This window comes from Peromyscus leucopus, chromosome 3 (genome assembly GCF_004664715.2).
Source record: "Peromyscus leucopus breed LL Stock chromosome 3, UCI_PerLeu_2.1, whole genome shotgun sequence".
Classification (NCBI taxonomy): Eukaryota; Metazoa; Chordata; class Mammalia; order Rodentia; family Cricetidae; genus Peromyscus; species Peromyscus leucopus.
This window is the reverse complement of record NC_051065.1, coordinates 118,567,559-118,587,266: the sequence shown is the minus strand read 5'-3', so window position 1 is coordinate 118,587,266 and position 19,708 is coordinate 118,567,559. Positions and strand designations below refer to the sequence as shown.

Below are 19,708 nucleotides of genomic sequence, written 5' to 3'. Positions count from 1 at the left end.
TAGGAAAGGGGGTCCAGATCCCTTTCTCCAGTAAAGAGCACAATCCATCTCCATTTTCACAGTGCTTTTATCACTAATACACTCTATGAGAAATTCATAACACCCAGTCATCTTTAGACCTAACTTTTAGCCAAGGAACCACTGGTTTAAGAATCCACTCCTGGATCCAAATAAAACCACTCTCTTTAATTCTGCTGTTTATTTCCCATTTTGTTTAGGGATTGTCTCCCTAGTGCTATAGCATGTGACCTACAAAATATCAGGAATTTTTATTTTAATTCATCTCAGATTTTTTATCTTTCTCCTGACCCAGAGAAGACACCTGATTTCCCATCCCTAGCTGGGGTTAGTGATATCTTGGTCAGAGGCTCAGCCCTCACTTCCTTTTCCTATTGTGAAAACCCCTGGAATGCCTTACAGAGACCACTTGTGCTATTGGTGCATATATATCAACTGCCCCCTCCCCCGCAGGAGTTTGCTACTGAACCCATCCATGCAGTCCACCTCCTGTCTCATGAAGGTGTCCTCAAAGTCATTCCTCTTTTCCAGTTAACCTTTTCTAGTACTCTGCCTGAATCACTTCCTCAGTCTCAGGCCTAATGAGTGATTAGAACTGTGGCTGAGGAGTCAGCATTTGCTTTGCCTTTCAATACAACCTCCTCCATCACTCTCAATCACAGGACTTCTAGGATGACTCGCAAAGCAAGGTGCTAGAATTTTCAGAGTTTTCCTACCTTGGTTTGTGCTGGAAAGTGTTCTTGCTCAGGACCCTTATAGCTGCACTGTCACTCTATCTTCAATTTTGAATTACAATTATTAGTAAGGGAGATTAAATATTTTGCAAATTAGGACAAGATTTTTTTCCATGTTCAACAATATAATTGAGGAACTGTGACCTACAATTCAAATGAATCCCTGAGGGTGTTTTGGAACTGTTGACAACTCAAACAACTATTGTTAGCCTTTGTAAAGCATGCATTTTTAAAACCATTTTCTCAAAATTCCTATGCTGAGTAATTAAGCCAATCATTTATCTATCTATCTATCTATCTATCTATCTATCTATTTTTGGTTTTTCAAGACAGGGTTTCTCTGTGTAGTTTTGGTGCCTGTCCTGGATCTCTCTGTAGACCAGGCTGGCCTCGAATTCACAGAGATCCTCCTGGCTCTGCCTCCCGAGTGCTAGGATTAAAAGGCATGTGCCACCACTGCCCAGCAATTAAGGCAATTATTATAATAGGCTAAACGGTATAGGTAGTATGTTTCTATGATCAGATTTTGATTGTCTAGGAAGTGAGTGAATTAATTTACAACATGGATGTATGCTTGTTATCATAGCACATGTGTGGTTTTTAATGGAGAAATCTACTTTGGTGTACCGAGTTTACCTAGTGTTTAAAAACTTGCACTTTTGGTTAAAATTTAAGATAAGACTTTTTTAGTTTTCTTTTTAAAAAAATCTGTTTTGCTTCCCATTAATGAGTATGTCCCCTGGGTTTATTTCTTCAATTTTCAGCCCCTCAAGTGATGTTAGGGTCTTTTTACTGCAGTGCACTGTTGTGTAAATAGTTCTATGGAGGTTTCAGAAAGGGGGAGAATGAATGCCCCAGGACAGGTCTTTACTCAGACAAATTGAAGTGGAGAGTTGAACAGTTAGCAATTAATTTATTAAATGTGCTCAGTCAGGCCAGATAAATCAAAGAAATGTGCTACCCCCTCTTTCGGTGTCAGCATGAGATTGGCCTGAAGTTCCTTAGATAATTACCTCAACTTTCTGCTTCATCTTTGCTCACATAGACCCAGCCTAAATTTTCCCCTAGTGAGCTAGTGAGCAAGCTAAATTATCCCCAGCTCTTCAGAAAACCTTTAAGCACCTCTAACTTTGAGATACTACTGTTTTAATTTCCACTAAACTTTACTCTCTGCCTCTCAAAGATACATATTTGTTGTCTTTGATTGTTTTTGAGATGGGATTTTATTAGATAGTTATGCTGACCTAAAGTTTGTAAAAAAAAAAATCCTCCTGTTCTCAGACTCATGAATGTTGAGATTCCAGTCTTCAGATATTTAAAGTGGAATGTAGAGCACTGATCCATTTATTTAAGCATAGGCCTGGTAAGGAGAGAAATAACCTTGACATTTCCTTTTCAGATGGCAGCTGAATGGCAGTGATATCGATACAAGTCTGGACCATCGTTACAAATTGAACGGAGGAAATCTCATAGTTATTAACCCCAACAGAAATTGGGATACAGGAAGTTATCAATGTTTTGCCACAAATTCGCTTGGAACAATAGTGAGCCGAGAAGCCAAACTCCAATTTGCCTGTAAGTTTATGTTTGTAAATAGATCAAAACCAATATTTTTAAGTGCATATATAAATCTATGTGGATATTTTTGAAACTATTTTATAAACTTAAAAACTGATTGGGATAAGTGGGCATTAGTTTTGGTCCCTCCTCGGGTTTCTCTGGAGGAACAAAACAGATAGAATAAATTATTTATGTGTATTTATTAGAATGGCTTATTGGCTATGATGTGGCTAGTGCTACAACAGCTGAAGAACAAGGCCAAGAAAGTGGTAGTTGTTTAGTCCACAATGCATGTCCCAGCTTGTCTCTGGTCTGTGTTGAAATCTTAAAGTAGATTTTCACACCACCAAAGGGTAGATGACCTTGCCAGGGAAAGTGAGGGCTAGTGGATAGAAAGGCAGAAGCAGCGTCCTTTTTGCTGTTATATGGAACCAGAAAGGGTGGCCCAGATTTAGGGTTGTTCTTCTGAGCTCAAATGAACCAATTAAGAAAGTACTCCATAGGTGTGCCCAGATGGTTGGATTTTAGTAGACTGCAGATGTAGTCAACCAAGATTAGATAACACATTCCCAATCTAATATAAAATTTAACTACAAAAACCTGTATCTGTGTGCATGTGTGTGTTCTATATTGATATTTTTCAAAAGTTCTTTTCTAAGACTGAGAAAGAAGGCAGTTAAGCTGTAGTTACTCAACAGTGACTGTGTTTTGTACTGAGCTAGAATTAAAAGGAGTATGAAGTCCCTGTATAGCCCCTGTGGCCTTTATTCTTGACCATTTTAATTAGAAATGCACAGCTACAACCATGAACAACCATTAACCCTTCCATTCTTTGCACCCAGTTTAAGAAAAATATGAAAAAGTGACAAAGCTCAAAACACAAAACACATTGCTGTTAGCTCAAAATGTGTCAATTCTTCTTCTCTCCCTACCCCTCCCATTTTCTCTTCTTCCCCTCCCTTGTTGTCTTATCTTACTATTTCTTGGTAGTGTCTTTACTTTGCTAAAGTGGGCATGAACCACATCAGGATACATTTCGGAACTTAGACTCAACTCCAAAAGTGCTGATCTGATTGGTCCCTGGCACTTTTTCTTCAGCTTTCTCGTCCGCCTTAAAAGTTTTAAATGATCCAACCAGGCGGTGGTGGTGCACGCCTTTAATCCCAGCACTTGGGAGGCAGAGCCAGGTGGATCTCTGTGAGTTCGAGGTCAGCCTGGTCTCAAAAGCGAGTTCCCGGAAAGGTGCAAAGCTACACAGAGAAACCTGTCTCGAAAAAACAAAAACAAACAAACAAAAAAGTTTTAACTGATCCTATTCTTGGCATCTGGCTGCTTATCAGTCTGGGTATACAGTGAGATTCTTTTGCCTTGTGATATTTTATATTTTTTGGTGTTTCCCTGACTGATTCATTTGGAAGATTCACAAAGCAGTCTTGCTCAGAAACCTCATAATACATTACACCAATGAGATACAAAATGCATTTATTTTAATTAATGTGGTAGGGATATAGATTCTTGTAAAGAGGTTAATGAAAGGGGGTATTATTAATCACTAATTATAATAGAGGTAGAAGGTATTTAATAATTATGAGAGTAGATTACCTTAACTTGGAAACAAGGACAGAATATAATGCTAAAGTATAAATGAATGGAAACATAAAGGCAAGGACCTTTGTGTGGACAGGATGCTGGTTACTGTAGTTCAGAGAAGTCCTGACTGTCTTGAATGAAGGGAAAGGCATGGTAAGCATGACCACAGAACAGAATTACTAAAACTATCCTGTCTAGGCTACATTGTATATTCTTATGTTGCACCACTCTGTTTCCCTTAGCAAGGTGAAAAGTTCTGCTGTGCCCAGTGCACATAAGTGAATGTGTGAAAACATAACCACTGCCCCACTTTAGAATGGATGAAATACAAAGATATTTTATTTTCAATGTGCTTTAAAATGCCATTGGTAATCAATTTAAGACAAGTTGTTAATAGTCCACACAGCCAATTTTCTTTGGAGATTGTCAGTCCCTTTCAGTAGATTGTGGAATACTCAGACAAATCGACCGAAGAAATACAGGAAAGAATATGTGAATTTTACACATTTTCTTAGTTGTTTGTTGGTATGTTAAATGTGTAGTTTTTCATGTTGATTGGAGGTGTTTTCAAAACTTCTTAATTCTATCCACTGAAAGTTTTAAGGTGTTGTGTTAAAAAAAAAAAAAAAAAAAAAGCCCAAGTTTGCTTATTTTAATGACTGGTTTTTGCCTTGTTGTGAAATAATTCTGGATTACAATTATTTTCAATTTTAACCATGTTTGAGGTGCAATGTGTTTTAAAAACCATAAACTATACTAGATGTACAAATGGTATGAAGAAAACATGAGGAATATCTGTTACCTGCCACTTACCGCTTAGGATTTGAAATATTTGAAATGTCATTCATCCTCCTGAGAAAAAATAACATACTGAGGATCCATTCTTCCTCACCACTTATATCATTGGTTACTGTTCTAAAATCAATGTGTTTCCTATCTGGGCACTTTTTTCCATGTTTTTGACTACATGTACATGTACTTCTAAAAGTATCCTACTGGTTTAAATTTCTTAATGGCAGTTAACACAATGTATATATGTACAACTTCAAGGCTGTGCTTGGAAATACCTGTTGATAAACATCCTTGTGAATACTTGCTATTATCAAGACTTTTAATGTTTATAAAGGTGATGAATATGAAATTGGGATTACTTGGAATATTTCAGTTCCATTCATATGACTATAAAATTTCAGGAGCCTTTTAATTTATTGATTGTGTTTCTGATATTTGTGTACACTTCTACCCTATGACAATCTTTAAAATGTAGTTTTTATTCTTTGACAACTTCATATATATATTTCATATATATACATATTTAGTATATGTATATGTATATGTATATATATATATATACACATATATATATAGTGTCTTGATGTCCACCTCTACCTCCACAATATCACTTCTCCTAAACCCACTCAATACAACCCTCTCTCACCTTCAAGTCTTCTTTTATTTTTTATAAACCACTGAGTCCAATTAATGTTTCTTCCATATACATAGTGTGAGGATAATTTACCTGAGCATGAGTAATCAAGCGGCTTCCACATCCTCCAGAGAAAAGGACTCCACCCCACCCGCAGCCATTAACCACCTAGTTCCTAACTCCTCACCCCTATTTTAAAATGATGTTCCTCATGTGTTGTTAATGATTCCTTAGTCATTTTTGCATGCTACAGATATCATTTGCTTGTCAATGGCTAATTCTTTCATTAACACTGTCAAATGAACAGATTTCCTTAACTTTGGGTTTTAAATGATGTCTTTTTTTCTGTAGCTGTCTTCTCTGATTTCTTTAAATTGTTTTTCTTCTTTGTTGTGAAATGAGTTATTCTCTTGAAGCACTAATAGAAGTGTTAATAGTTTTCTTTCTACATTAAAGCCTTTAATCATCTAGACTTGATTTGCATGCCCTGTGATAGAGCACCATCCATTTATTTATTCCAGCACTCCAGTGAACTACATCAGAGGAACTGCTTGGCTAAAGTCAATACCTACAGATTGGAAGGATGTCTTGAAATTTCACTTTGGACTTGCTTAGTTTTTTTCTGTTTTAAGAAAGGTTTTATTTGGGAGAATTTGGGTTCCTTTTCAACCCTTGATCTGCATTTATTCTAGGTAGATATTTCTAGGTGGAGACTGAAGAGTTGTTCTTGATTGAGGAATGTGTAAATGCCATTGCTGTTTTACTATGTGATAGGCTGTTTACCCTAGATTTAAATATCTTTTCTTTAATAATTATTTTACTTTTAAAATTGTGTGTGTGTGTGTGTGTGTGTGTGTGTATGTGTGTGTGTCTTTACATGTGTACATATGTGAATGATGTGACCACAGAGGCCAGAAGAGGGTATAGGACCCCCTAATGCTGAAGTTACAGTGAACATGAGTACTACAAATCCAACGTGAGTCCTCTGCAATAGCTGAGCCATTGTTCCAGTCACTATTCTAGATTTTATAGATACTCTTGATCAGATATTTTTCTGCCACTTTTGTTTTTATTTCAAGTCATTTGTTCTTTCACAGCGGCATAATAACTGTATGGGAATGTTGCTGTTAGTTCCTACCTTAATCCATCTATATGGAGAACATTCTCTAGTATGATGAAGAGGAAAAAGCAGAATTGGGGAAGAGGAGGCAGATGTGGAGGAAAGGGAGAAGGAAAAATATTTTCTTTTGTCTTACACAGAAGTCTGCCAAATTTAAGGGACATTTTTCTGGATACCCTCTCAGATTCTGAGCTGCATCAGGTACTCTATCCACTTTCTAGGGCAACATGCCCTAAAGCTGTTTGGGATGCTCTGTGTTAAACTGGTTTTCTCACACAGCAGGGGTATATCTTCCTAGAAGACTGTTTTGTGTACTTTATGGCCTTAGGTCTGCTCTTTTTCCTCATTCCTAATGTCCATAATTTTGGAGTACCCAGAAAGCATAAATTATACAGTCATCTGCGCTAGATTGTCTGCCTAAAATTGTTATATGGGGGCACTGACTGAAAGACAGCCATATACTTAGAAGTCATTTCCTTTGGAATATTAAAGCTGCTTCTACTCATTGACGGATTTCTGTTGCTGTTCTTGGGAAATCTGATGCCATTTTGATTGATAGCATTCTATGTAGAAGGTTCCATTTTTCTGGAAGAAATCTTGTGGGATTGTCTCTGTATGTAAGATTCTGAACTTTCATAATAACTTATTTGGTTCTTGGAAAAGTTATATCTCACATGCTAGTTACCACACAGGTTTGAAGCCAGGAGTCTTGGTTGGGAGATTTTTATGCTTTCCTTTTCTTGTTTTTACGAGTATTGTGACTTACGCATTGAGCCACTGAGATAGGATATTTACTCACAACCTTTTCCAACCTACCAAATCTATTTCCCTTTGACATTTACATATACTTCTTGGTAGATTACCACCTCCTTATTTGAGCACTTCCATTCAGATCTTAATATCTGTTATGACATTTCCCCCTAGCTTGGATATTTATTTCTCATTTGTAAGTCAAAGCCCCTCAGTTTTAAAATGCCATTATTTTATTTTAGGAGCATTTTGTAGGAAGTAAGTTAATTGCTTTATGCACTTCAAGTTATATTTGGGAACAAAATCTATGCATACGTTGCTTATTGATTAAAATTTGTTCTCTGAAAATTTCATATTATCCATAGTGTATTCTGCTTACTTTCTCCAAGTACCCCTTTTCATGTCCCTCCTATCTCTTTTAGCCCTCAGTCTTCCCTATAGGTCATTTTCTGCTGTGGATATCACTCTGTATAAATAAAACACTGATTGGCCAGTAGCCACACAGGAAGTATAGGCGGGACTAGCAGAGAAGAGAGAGCAAAAGGAGAGGAAGGCAGAGGGGAGAAGACACCAGCTGCTGTTCAGGGAGCATCATGTAGAGGCAACAGGTAAAGCCACAGAACACATGGCAACATATAGATGAACAGAAATGGGCTTAGTATAAGAGTAAGAGCTAGACAATGGTAGGCCTGAGCTAATGGCCGAGCAGTTTAAATAATATAAGAGTCTGTGTGTTTATTTTATAAGTGGGCTCCAGGACTGGCAGTACTTGGCGGGAGCTGGAGAGAAATTCTCCAGCTACAGTTTTCCCACATCGATGGTGTTTTGTTTGGTTTTATGCCCCTCCAATTTTAACTAGAACTGTCTATGTGGTCAGGGGTATGGAACTATATTGGAACCTGGTGGGTTCACCATTTAGTACATACCTGATGGTTACCCCTTCTATAGAATGCATCACTTGCCAAAAGTTCAACATTCTCATAATTTAAGATATTTTTTTTCTTTGAAATTTCTTTTTCTGAGATTATATCTGTATTTGGTGATATCCATATTGAAAATATGAATGATTTATTTCTTTAACAGTAAATGGTCTTCCTTCAAAAAGACTCAGATTCTTGAGTGAGAAAATCAATCCAGTTTCCTTTTCCTGTGGGCCAAGGACTTCACTAGTATTCTGTGACCTGAGTGAGAGGAAAGGCCTTAAAGATTGTAGTGTCCAGTATACATAAATGTATTTAATCCACCTACTTCTTCATGGGACCCCTTACAAAATGTACATAATAACCTCTAGAGTAGACAATATTTTCTTACCCGTTTACTCTTTGGGCATGGAATCTAGAGCTCCCGTTTTCTTACATGGATGGGTTACAGGATATATGAATAAACACTGTGTGAATTCTCTCTTTACCATGCCTTTGCTTCATTTCCACCCTCTGATGTGTTTGCTACTCTGTAACCCAATGGACTCCATCCACACTTTGGCTCACTATTCTTATTATAGTTTGGAAAGTAATCTCTCTGTTACCAAAGACTTAACCCTGTCATCTCTCTTTTTCAATGTTCGCACTTAGCCTATATTCTTTTGTCCTGTATTGGTAGATTTATGCCTTCAAAACTCTTTTGCTACAAGCAAGTCAGTTTGGGGGCTATGTTAAGAGTTAGAAAGAAATTAAATGTGCATTTTACTTTAAGTTTTTGTTGTTGAACATAATTCACGTTCTTTGCCATTTATCCTGCATTTACTGTCACTGTCACTTGTGCAATCTTCTTGCATTTGGGGTCATTTTCCTTCTTTGGAATGTTCTGATGGGGAGTTTTAATTGTCAACCTGAAACAGTTGCGACTACCTTGGAAGAGAGTCTCAATGAGGTGCTGCCTATGTCAGTTGGCCTGTGGGCATGTCTTTGGGACACAGTCTTGGTTATGTTAATTTGTGAAGGAAGATCCAGTATACTGTAAGTGGCAAGAGTGGAGACAGTATGCTAAGTTCAAGAATGTATACATCTCTTGTCTCTCTTCTCTTGGCTGTGGATATAATGTGATGAGCTGATTTATGTTCTCACTGTTTTGCCTTTCTACAATGCTGGACTATAACCTGAAATTATGAGCTTAAATACATCCTTTCTCCCTTTAGTTAGTTTTATCAGGATGTTCTATCACAGCAATATAAAACAAACCAGGACAGATAGTTACTTTAAAAAAATGGTTTCAGTACATTTATTCTGTGTGTGGTCAATAACATTTCAATGATTACCTCCTTTACCCATTGGTCTAAGCATATACTTCTTTAACCCTCATTCATAAAAATATTTTGTTTGAAGTTTAGTATCAAAGTTCTAAGCACTAGAGCTAGTCTATCTAGGATTGACCCCCACTCTGCTCCTTACCAGCCATGTGGTTTTGGGGGAAATGCAATCCTTTGTGCTTTAGTAGCCTTATCTATAAATCTAAAATAGCAGATTCTTTTTTGTCAAGTGTCAAGAGTAGAAGTTATGCATGTGAAGCAACTGGAGAGTGCCTAGTGATCAGGAGGTATAAAGACAAGACACTGTGATTTCTGTAGGATTTATAGATTGTCTCCTAGGAGGTCTCATGAAACCTAGGGAAAACTTTCAGTGAGTGCTTTCCATTTTTCTTGTACAAGAATTCCATCTTTGCTTCTTTGGGCTTCCCTTTGAACACATTCCAAGTATCCTCATGGTCTCTTCTATTTCTTTTTTACCTTCTTATTTTCTTCTCTTCTTTCTTATTTTCTTCCCTATGCCTCCATGGTCTGTAGTCACCTCCTTAGCTGTAATTTGTACTCCATTCATTATTTTCCCTCTAACATCTGCCTGATTTGTTATTAAACCAAATGTCAAATGTTTAATTCTAGTATGTTTCTCATATCTAGACATTCTTTCTTGTCATTTTCTCATGTTCATTTTTTCTATTCAAGCTATTTTATTTTTCCTTTGATTTTTCCCTTATTATTTTAATGTGTAAATTATTAATATAATTTTCCTTTATAGTGATGTTTTCCAAACTCAGGAAAATTGTGAATGGTGTTCTGAGATATGTTGATCTTCTGGTTCTCATTTGTGTTGAATATTTTTGCTTTTATTGCTTTAAATTTGTACTTCAGTACAAATTCTGACTGCCTATGAAAATATGTGACTCGTTATTTTTGGTTGAAAGAGTATCCTAGCAGCTGTAATTGCTGCTGTCAGGAACCTCAGGGATATAACTAAGCAGGGAGTCATTTCATGTTAGTATATTGGCATCATGTAGCCAACCATGTGGTCAGTCTTTACCCAGCTTATAGTGTACAATTATTGAAGTTGCAAGTATGGAACCATTGATCCAAGGATTTCCCAATAAGCCTCATGTCATTGCCATCATCAAATAGTACATAACTTTGCATTGTTTAGAGACACTCTGATTCATTAACATTGAATTCAGGTCTAATGGCAGTGCATTTCATTTAGGAACAAAGCTTATCTTTCATTTTTATTTTCTCCTTGAGATACTACACATCCACAACCATGTTTTCACATGCAGGAACATTGGATAGCACTTCCAAGCTATACCAGGAGGCTGTATTAAATAGTGAAATTACCAGTAGAAAAATACTAAATATATAAACAATGTGGCATTTGATGTATTAATAGAGGACAGACATTCCCATTGTGAAAAGTGTAACAAGATAAGAGGACCATGCCCTTCCCATTTATCTGGAAATACCCAATAAGTCGACTTAATGTCTTGTACTCTTCACATTCAAAACATCTGAAATACTAAATTTTAGGCCAGGTATTTTATTGAGTAGGTCACTTTCTAAGTGTGAAGTTGATGGATAAGAACACTGATTATATGTTAGATACTTATGGAAATCTAAACCCTATGAGGTTTAGGTTTAGCAGAACAACACCCTGCTGGAATGCAACATCCCTTCTTTATTCAATTTCATTTTACATTCTTTTTAGTTGCTTATGGTCAATCATAGTTATATGAACAATCCAAAAAGTAAGAAAGGCCTTAGTTTTAGATTGTATGCATATTATTTCCTGTAGCATAATGAACTCTCTTGCTTCTGTATTTGGTCTGATCTTGGTATGAATTATACTTTTGTTCAACATATCTATATTATAATACTATTCAGCCACTGGTAGCTGTCTTGATCATTATATTAACATTTGTCATATCAAGCTGCTTATGTTCTTACACATACTAATCACCACAAGTGAAAGAATGATGATGTTAGAAAATCTGATAGGCCAAGGAAAAACTGGCAGTACTTTTATAAATGAGAAGATGAAAGTTTATCATAGCTTTATGCATATAAGAACAACTTGGCATATACAGAGTTTAGTATTATTTACAGTTTCATGGCTCTACTGTGACACACGTTTCCACCACAATCCCGTTTCAAGGACAACGATATGGACAAATGTTCTAATTCTTGCCCTGGGTCCATGACCTGGTTTAACAAGGAGCATAGACCTTCAAGGATGTAGGATGTATGGAGTTCTTGAAAACTGAGACCACACCTCCTGTTTCCACATAGGCAATTAAACCTAAGCCACCATGTACCAAAATGATACTGTCTTCCTCTTTACCCTCATGACACTGCCTAGCAACCACTGTCAAATCTCTACTTTCTATGAGTCAGCTTTGCAAGTTTTTTTTTTTAAATCTTAGTTATTAATTTTAGATCTAGCTGGCATTGCTAGAAATACCATGAAACTACTAATCTGTTATTTCTTGAGACTCTTTATATATTTTAGGCAGTAAACAATATTAGTAAGTAAAAGCAGGCCTTGTGTAAAAATTAGTAGGTTTTTGAATATGTTGGAGAAGACATGTACTTCCTAAGGAGTGCACCTATGATTCGGCTTTCTGATTTTGTCATAGTTTAGGCTTAATAGCTCTCCTTCTTTCTGCTCTCAAATAATTAACTCCCACCTCTGCATCATCCTATATCAATGACTATTTCTGGTTTACCTAATCTCAACTCTCTTAATAAATTTGATCAGGTTTGGAATCATCCACTTTGGTTAAAGACAGATTTTTGGGGTTGTCCAGGTCTAAACATCAGTCATTATTAAATTGTCATTTTCTGATAATGATCACTTTTCATCAATTAACCTTATTGCTTTGTTTTCCAACTTCAGCCAGAATCCCACTCTTTCTCACTGTCTTCTACCAGCTTTTGATGACATCAGACTTGCCTATCACATCCTCTGCCTCAGTTTACGACTAACACATTCTAAACATTTCTCTTTTCACAATGTTGCCCTCCTCTATTTTTCTCTGGCTTCTATCTAAGAACCAGACTGAATCCTTTAATTTTATTCTGTATAATTCTGACCCTTCCTGTGAAAAAACAAAAATCTCTAATGAAATCTCTAATCGCTTTATGTGAGAATCAGAATGAATTTCATTCATTTCCTTGGTTCTAAGGTTCTGTCTTGCTCACCAGAGGTGGTTTTCTAACTTTTTCCTGCCCTGGAAGCCAGTTTAGTAGCTAGCCCTTCATTCTAGTACTGAGAATGTCTTCAGGGCTTTTGCTGCCCACCCCTTTCTCTGTGGTTTACTCAGTTCATTCAGGTCACTGTCAGTGTCACCTCCTAGTGAATACTTATTGCCCTCAGTATTTTCACCAAAACCTTGACCCTTAATACAAAGTTTTATATTTTTCTCTCTACTTACATGATTTAAAGATTATGCTGTTCACAGCTGTAGTCCTCGAACCTGGTGAATGGCCTGGAATTTAATAAGTGTTCATTCAATACCTGTATAATGGGTGAAATAACGAATGAGAAAATGAGGACCCATGAAATCAGAGCTCATCACTTGCCAAGGTAAAGCAGAGTCTGTGCTTGCCAGAAATACCTTGGCTTTTCAGTTTACGAGCTATAAAACGCAACTTGGTCTGTATTAAACCAAACCAGACGCAAAGTGGGACATAGCCCAGGGCTCACAAGTCGGAGAACTATGACCTAGACACCTAGAAAAGACACATATGGGGTTTAAAAGGATTATATTAATTACCACCCCATGCTCTTAACGAGGTATGTAGGACAGTATTTGCTGAGCCCAGAGGTATTTTTTGTTTTTCCTGTTCCATCCATTTGTAATCATTTTATGTAAAGCAGAAATTGACCATGTGCCCTGACAGATGTCTTTTTCCCTTTCTGGTAAGGGGTAGTACATTTTCTACTTGGATTAGAGTATAATATTTAAAAGCTAGTGAGACTTGGAAAATACAAGTTGGAAGAAAGCTTAAACAAATGCAGAAAGTTTAAAGGTTGTCCCCCACTATGGCTGGCTGTTATCTGAAAAGAAAAGATATGGAAGACTAATTAGCTAAACTCAGGTTATAATTAGTTGGAGCTCTGTTCTCTGAGAGTTGTAGGCAACCCCATTTCTCAGAGATAAACAATGCCCTGAAAACACACACATTTTGGCTTTGAACTTAAGTGACTTTGATGAAGTTCAATGCTGCTATGCCCAACTGGTCTAAAAGCAAGTTAACTTAAAGGATTACAACTCACTATGGAATTCATGTATCACTACATTTAAAACTTTTAAATGTTTTAATTAAATAGATATTTTTAGTCCTATCACATAGGAAAGAAGTGGTTTTTGTTTCGTTTGTTTGCTTGCTTATGGTTTGTTGAGACAGGATCTCATACTGTAGTCCAGGCTGTCCTGGGACTCACTCTGTAGCCTATACTGGCTTTAAACTCTCAACAGTCCACTTACGTCATCCTGTCAAGTGCTGGGACTACTGATGTGGGCCACCACCTACCCAAAGTTTTGATTTTTAAAAATATTTTCTATAGAATACAATATGTTTTAATTGCTTTTTTCATTTTTGTGGTTTCCCATGTATGGAATGCCTTTTGTGCTTTTGTTATTTCTTTTTTGAATCATATAAATATTTGTAAGATGTTGGCAGATATGATGTTCATGAGATAAAAATAATATATCAGGTCACAACTATGGGAACTATTTAATTGAGGATATTCCACTGACATATTTATTTAAATTTCTACTTAGTATTTGTGTGTTCTCACATATTCTTAATATACAAATATTCATGGGAAATCAAAATAGACATTTCATATTCCTACTATACTCTAATTAGTCAGAATGGTCATTTTCTCTAAAAAGCATCACATGTTTCCATCTGAGGACACTGTTATGCAGGATCCTTTCGAGTAGAATGCCTGGATTATGGACATTAAGTTTCATTTTTGTTCTTCTTGGGCCTCTATGTGTATTATCCCATTCATAAATCAATAAGTGGCCCAATGGGGATAACAGAAATAATTAAAATGTCTTTTACTATGACATCATAATAATAAGGGTAAATAATCAAAAGAAATTATAGATTTCAAGAATCAAATTTATGCATGTATTTGGTGACCACCCTTTAAGTATTTCTGAGTACCAGACACTTCACAAAAACCTGAGCATCTAATAAGGCCCTTGTTTAATAGAGCTGAGTGTTTAGTGGGGAGTAAGATTTAATCAGATTAATATACAATTATATTCAAGTTATAACAGATATAGTAAAGCAAGGCAATAGCTTCTTCTTTCCTCACCATATGTTTTTTGATACTAAAATTTTTACTAGTCTTCAAGCTTATTCAGAATAAGGATCCGGTGTGATGTAAAGGAGTGAAGGTTATTCCAGTGTAGGTCAGGATGACATCAGATAAGTTGGCAGAATGTCCTCACGGGATAGATAGTTCAAGTATGTGAGCCTTTTTTAAGCACTTCAGAGGAAACTAAGCAGAGTGAATTGTTTGATTTATAGAGATTGCTGTTTGGTAATTAAATCAGAGGGGAGAAATCATGCAAACATGAATACTAAGAGGAATCTAGGAAATGATAACTTCACTTATACAGCTGTTGCTTGTTAAGGGAGAAAGGGAACACAGAAATAATAATTCAGTGTGGTAATGGATTGGATATGGAAATATCAACTATTTTCTCATAGCTTTGGGTGGGTAGTAGTGTAGCTTATCAAGATAGGTGATGTTAGAAAATCAGATTTATTTGTAAGGTTTTTTTTGTTTTGGTTCTTGGAGAGAGTAGGAAGAGGAGGGGTCATCAGGATGATGTTTATTATTAAATACATTGACTTGGTAACCTCCTTGTCTTAGTTAGGATTTCTCTTACTGTGAAGAGACACCATAACCATGGCAACCCTTACAAAGGAAAACATTTTATTAGGGCTGGTTTACCAATATGAGGTTTAGTCCATTATCATCAGAGTGGGAAACATGGCAGTGTGCAGGCAGACATGATGCTGGAGAAGGATCAGAGAGTTCTATATCTTGATCCACAGGTTGCAAGAGTCTGTGTGCTATGTTGACATTAGCTTGAGCATAGGAGACCACAAAGACTGCCTCCACAGTGACACACTTCAGTCAACATGGTCACACCTTCTAATAGTACCAAACATTCAAACATATGAGACTATGGGGGCCATGCCTACTCACTCCACCGCATTCTACTCTCTGGACCCCATAGGCTTGTAACTATAACTTAATACAGGAATGCATTCAGTCCAACTTCAAAAGTCCCCAAAGTCTATAACAGTCTGAACCCTGTTTAAATTCCAAAGTTCAAAGTCTCTTCTGAGAATCAGGCAATCTCTTATTTGTAATCCCTTATAAAACCAAAATGAAAAAGTAGACCACATATTTATAACATACAACAGCCCAGGGTATACATTACTATTCCAAAAGGTAGGGAAAGGAGCATAGTAAGAAAGTACTAGACCAAAGCAAGACCAAACACTAGGTGGGCAAACTCCAAACTCTGTATCTCCATGGCTGATATCAAAATGCTCTTCAGATCTCCAATTCCTTTCATCTTCGTTGAATACAGCACACTTCATTCTCTTGAGCTGGTTTCACTCCCTGTTAGCAGCTTTCCTAGGCAGGTAACCTATGACTCTGGCATCTCCAACATCTTGGGGTCTCCAAGGCATTCCTTGTTTTACCTTCAAAACATTACAAAGTGGCCTCTGTAGGCCTCCAGGGAAGGATACCTCTGACACATGCCTGACCTCAGCAGTTTTCCTTAGTCTCATAAGGAGATTCTATAACCCCTTTCTTCTATCCTTGATTCTAATGCCAAAACAAATTAGCTAAAGCTACCATGTTCTGCTGCTTGCTTAGGCTGGAAACATGGCCCCCTTGTTCAATTACATCTTGACCAACCTTCTGTTTCCTTTACTGCCTAAATTTGGCTATCCTGGAATTTGGTCTATATCCAGGCTGACCTTGAACTCAGAGATCTACATGCCTCTGTCTCTTGAATACTGGGATTAAAGGTGTATACCATAATGCCTGGACCTAACCTAATATTCTTTAATTCATTTTCACAAATTGGAAGCTTACCTGAGTGGCATTTTGCCCTGAGGTCTACACTCCCTTTATTTCATTTAACATCAGGCTTGTTGTTAATCTGTTTTTCTATTTGAACACAGGATTTAGCTCCATTCCACTTCCTAGTACCCCTTTTTTCTCAAATTGTACATATTGTACTTTTCCTTACTTAGCTTGTTCCTTATGACAGTATTAAGCTGTTTTGAGATTTCTTTTGCCAATGTAATCAATCTAAAACTCTTCACTTTAGAAATGGGCAGACTTTTTGGGCAAAAAGTCAGCCACATTCTTGCCAAAATATCTGGAGAATAGTCTCTAGGCCACATACTAAAAATCTTTTCCTCTAAAACCTCTTGAGGTGAGCTCCCACAGCTAAAATCACCCGCAGCACCACTGTCTTTCATGCTTCTTCTCCTTCTAGTATGGCCTATTAAGCCCTACTTAAAGCATCTGGTTTTATAATCCCAAATCCTAAAGTCCACATTCCTCCAAACAAAAACATGATTCGGCCTATCCTGGTACCAACTTCTATCTTAGTTGGGGTTTCTGTTGTTGTGAGGAGACACCATGGCCATGGCAACTCTTATAAAGAAAAATATTTAATTGAGGCTGGCTTACAGTTCAGAAGTTTAGTCCATTATCATCATGGTGGGAATTGGCAGCATGAGGGCAGACATGGTGCTAGAGAAGGAGCTGAGAGTTCTTCATCTTGATCTGAAGGCAGCAGAAGGAGACTGTCACACTGGTTATAAACTTGAGCTTATAAGACATCAAAGCCCACCTCCAACCATCACACCTACTCCAGAAATGCAACACCTCTTAATAGTGCCACTCCTTTTGGTCCAAGCATTCATACACATAAGTCTATGGGAACTATTCCTATTCAAACTACCATACCTCTAAATTAGTACTTCCTTTTGTTAATGGTTTACTTGCTACCTCCATTCTTAATGTTTGCATGGGCCAGATTCTGCCTGTGGATTTCCAGTTGAAGCTTACTACCATATTAATTACTTTTCTTACTACTGTGGCCAAATATCTGATACAGGGCAATGTACAAAAGTAAGAGCTTGTTTTATTTCATGCTTGCTAGTATAGTACTTCCAGGGTAGATCAGGCACTATAGAAACAGCTTGAATTTAGTCATCTTTCATCCACAGTTGGACAGCAGCAAGAGAAGATCGATGATACTTAGTTTGCATTAGTCTTGTTTTCTGTTAGATTCAGTCTGGGATATGGGCCTTTAGCATGGGCTTTCCCTCTCCTAGTAAAACTCTTTGGATACTTGCAGACACACCCAGAAGTAAATTTTCTAGACCATTCTAACTCTTGTCAAATTTACAATGAAGATTGCCCATGCTATCTACCCAGGCCTGTGTTATTGAGGGAGTTATGCAAGAAGGGCCAGCTTTCAACTGCTACCCAGGGAAAAGAACTTCAAGTATTCCTGTGTATTTAGCACTCGTCTCATTATTAGCTTAGGATAGTATAAACTAGGAGGAGGAAGGGCATGTTCAGATAGTTTGTTTTGATATAATTGTCACAGACCCTGCAATTCTCTGTTTAGAGTTTATAATTGCATGGTTTCTACTGTGTTCAGAGCTGTCCAACTGCCAGCACAGATAGGATGTCTTCATTATCCTTCAAAGAACCTGTATATCTCTTAGCTGTCACTCTCCATTCCTGTCATGACTTCTATATTCATTGCTGGGAACCACTAATCTCTTTTATATCTCTGTAGATTTGCCTGTTCTAGATATATAATATAATATGAGGAATCTTACAGTTGTCTTTTTACACCAAGGATACTCCATTAGAGAATTATCCATGGCTTAGCACATATTGTTACATTTTTTCCCTGTCTATTCATGAGTAATATTCCTGGATTCCTCTATTATGCTATGTGTTCTTCATCCTTTCTTCAGCCAGTGGTGTTGACATATGCCTACTTTCGTAGTATGGTGTACAATGCTGCGATAATTTTTTTATAACTTACTGTGTGGATATACTTTAATATCGTGCTGTATATATAATTCTCTATATTCAACTTTTAAAATACTATGAGTTTTTTTTTTCAAAAACCAATACACTAAGTTATATTTCTATCAGAGATGACTGAGGGGGTCTATTTTCCTTAAACATAGTCAGCATTTGTCATTGCCTCTTATTCTAACTATCCTATTGCCTATGTCTGCCCTGGAGAAAGGTAGTCTTAGAGCCCTGTGTTAGTTCCTTTCCATTATTCTTTCCTCTAATTTTCTGTATATACTATTTTAAATATCTGAAGTCTGTAAATAGAAACCATAATTAATTGACTTGTGACAGTGGGTTTCAAGTTGAGATTCACAGCTGCTGTGACTGTGAAATGAAAGACTGCAATAGTCACACCCATGATTAACAGTGGGCACACTTCCTTCTAGGCCTGACTTAGCCAGTGAATAGCAGTTGTTTGATTTTTTTTTTGTTTTGCTTTGTTTTTGGTTTCACGTCTTTTCATTTGTAGGGAAGGACCAACAGGAATATTATTTTTAAAATTCTCTTTTCTACCTTTTCCTTCTGTTTTAGGAGTTAAGCTAACATTTAGGAGTGAAGCTCATTTAAATGGGTCTAGATTGGAAATAGCTGAGAGCTTTCAATGACATGTTATTTGGTCTCGGCGTTATTGTGAGAATTTTTCCAATATCATACCATAACAATGGCCTTTAGAATTCTCTCACCATATTTTTTTTTTCCTTTTCCTTCCAGGCAGTGCTTGTTGAGACTAACAGCTAAATGACAGGCTTGGAAACTCTATTTCTGTAAGACGATGTAATTTAAGGATTGGAAAGTAATATTTAAACTCCAAAATCTGTCATCTCTCACATGTCTGTAGATGGTGATCATGAGAAGTGGCACTTGTTTGCTGTAACCACAGAGCTGTTACTTTTGATAGTGTAGAACTCCCTCCTCCTAGTCCTCTGTTCTACTTTAGAGGCATTCAGTGACACTACAATTGATTGTTCGATTGTTGCTTTTTTTCCTTTGTTTTTAATTATAGCTTTGTCTTACCTGAATGATTTTATCCCAGCCAATTCTACCAATAAGAAAACAAAATCAGTTAATTCTAGAGATTGAGAGAAGA

General features: G+C 36.9%; 1 protein-coding gene across 1 annotated transcript in view; it reads left to right on the top strand.

Moving 5' to 3' along the window:
* Positions 1-19,708, top strand: part of Cntn3 (contactin 3) — a 296,912-nt gene that overhangs the window by 61,133 nt on the left and 216,071 nt on the right. Inside the window, exon 4 of the mRNA XM_028872712.2 lies at positions 2,152-2,327. Within this exon, the coding sequence (XP_028728545.1) occupies positions 2,152-2,327 (176 nt within the window). The remainder of the gene's footprint in view (positions 1-2,151; positions 2,328-19,708) is intronic.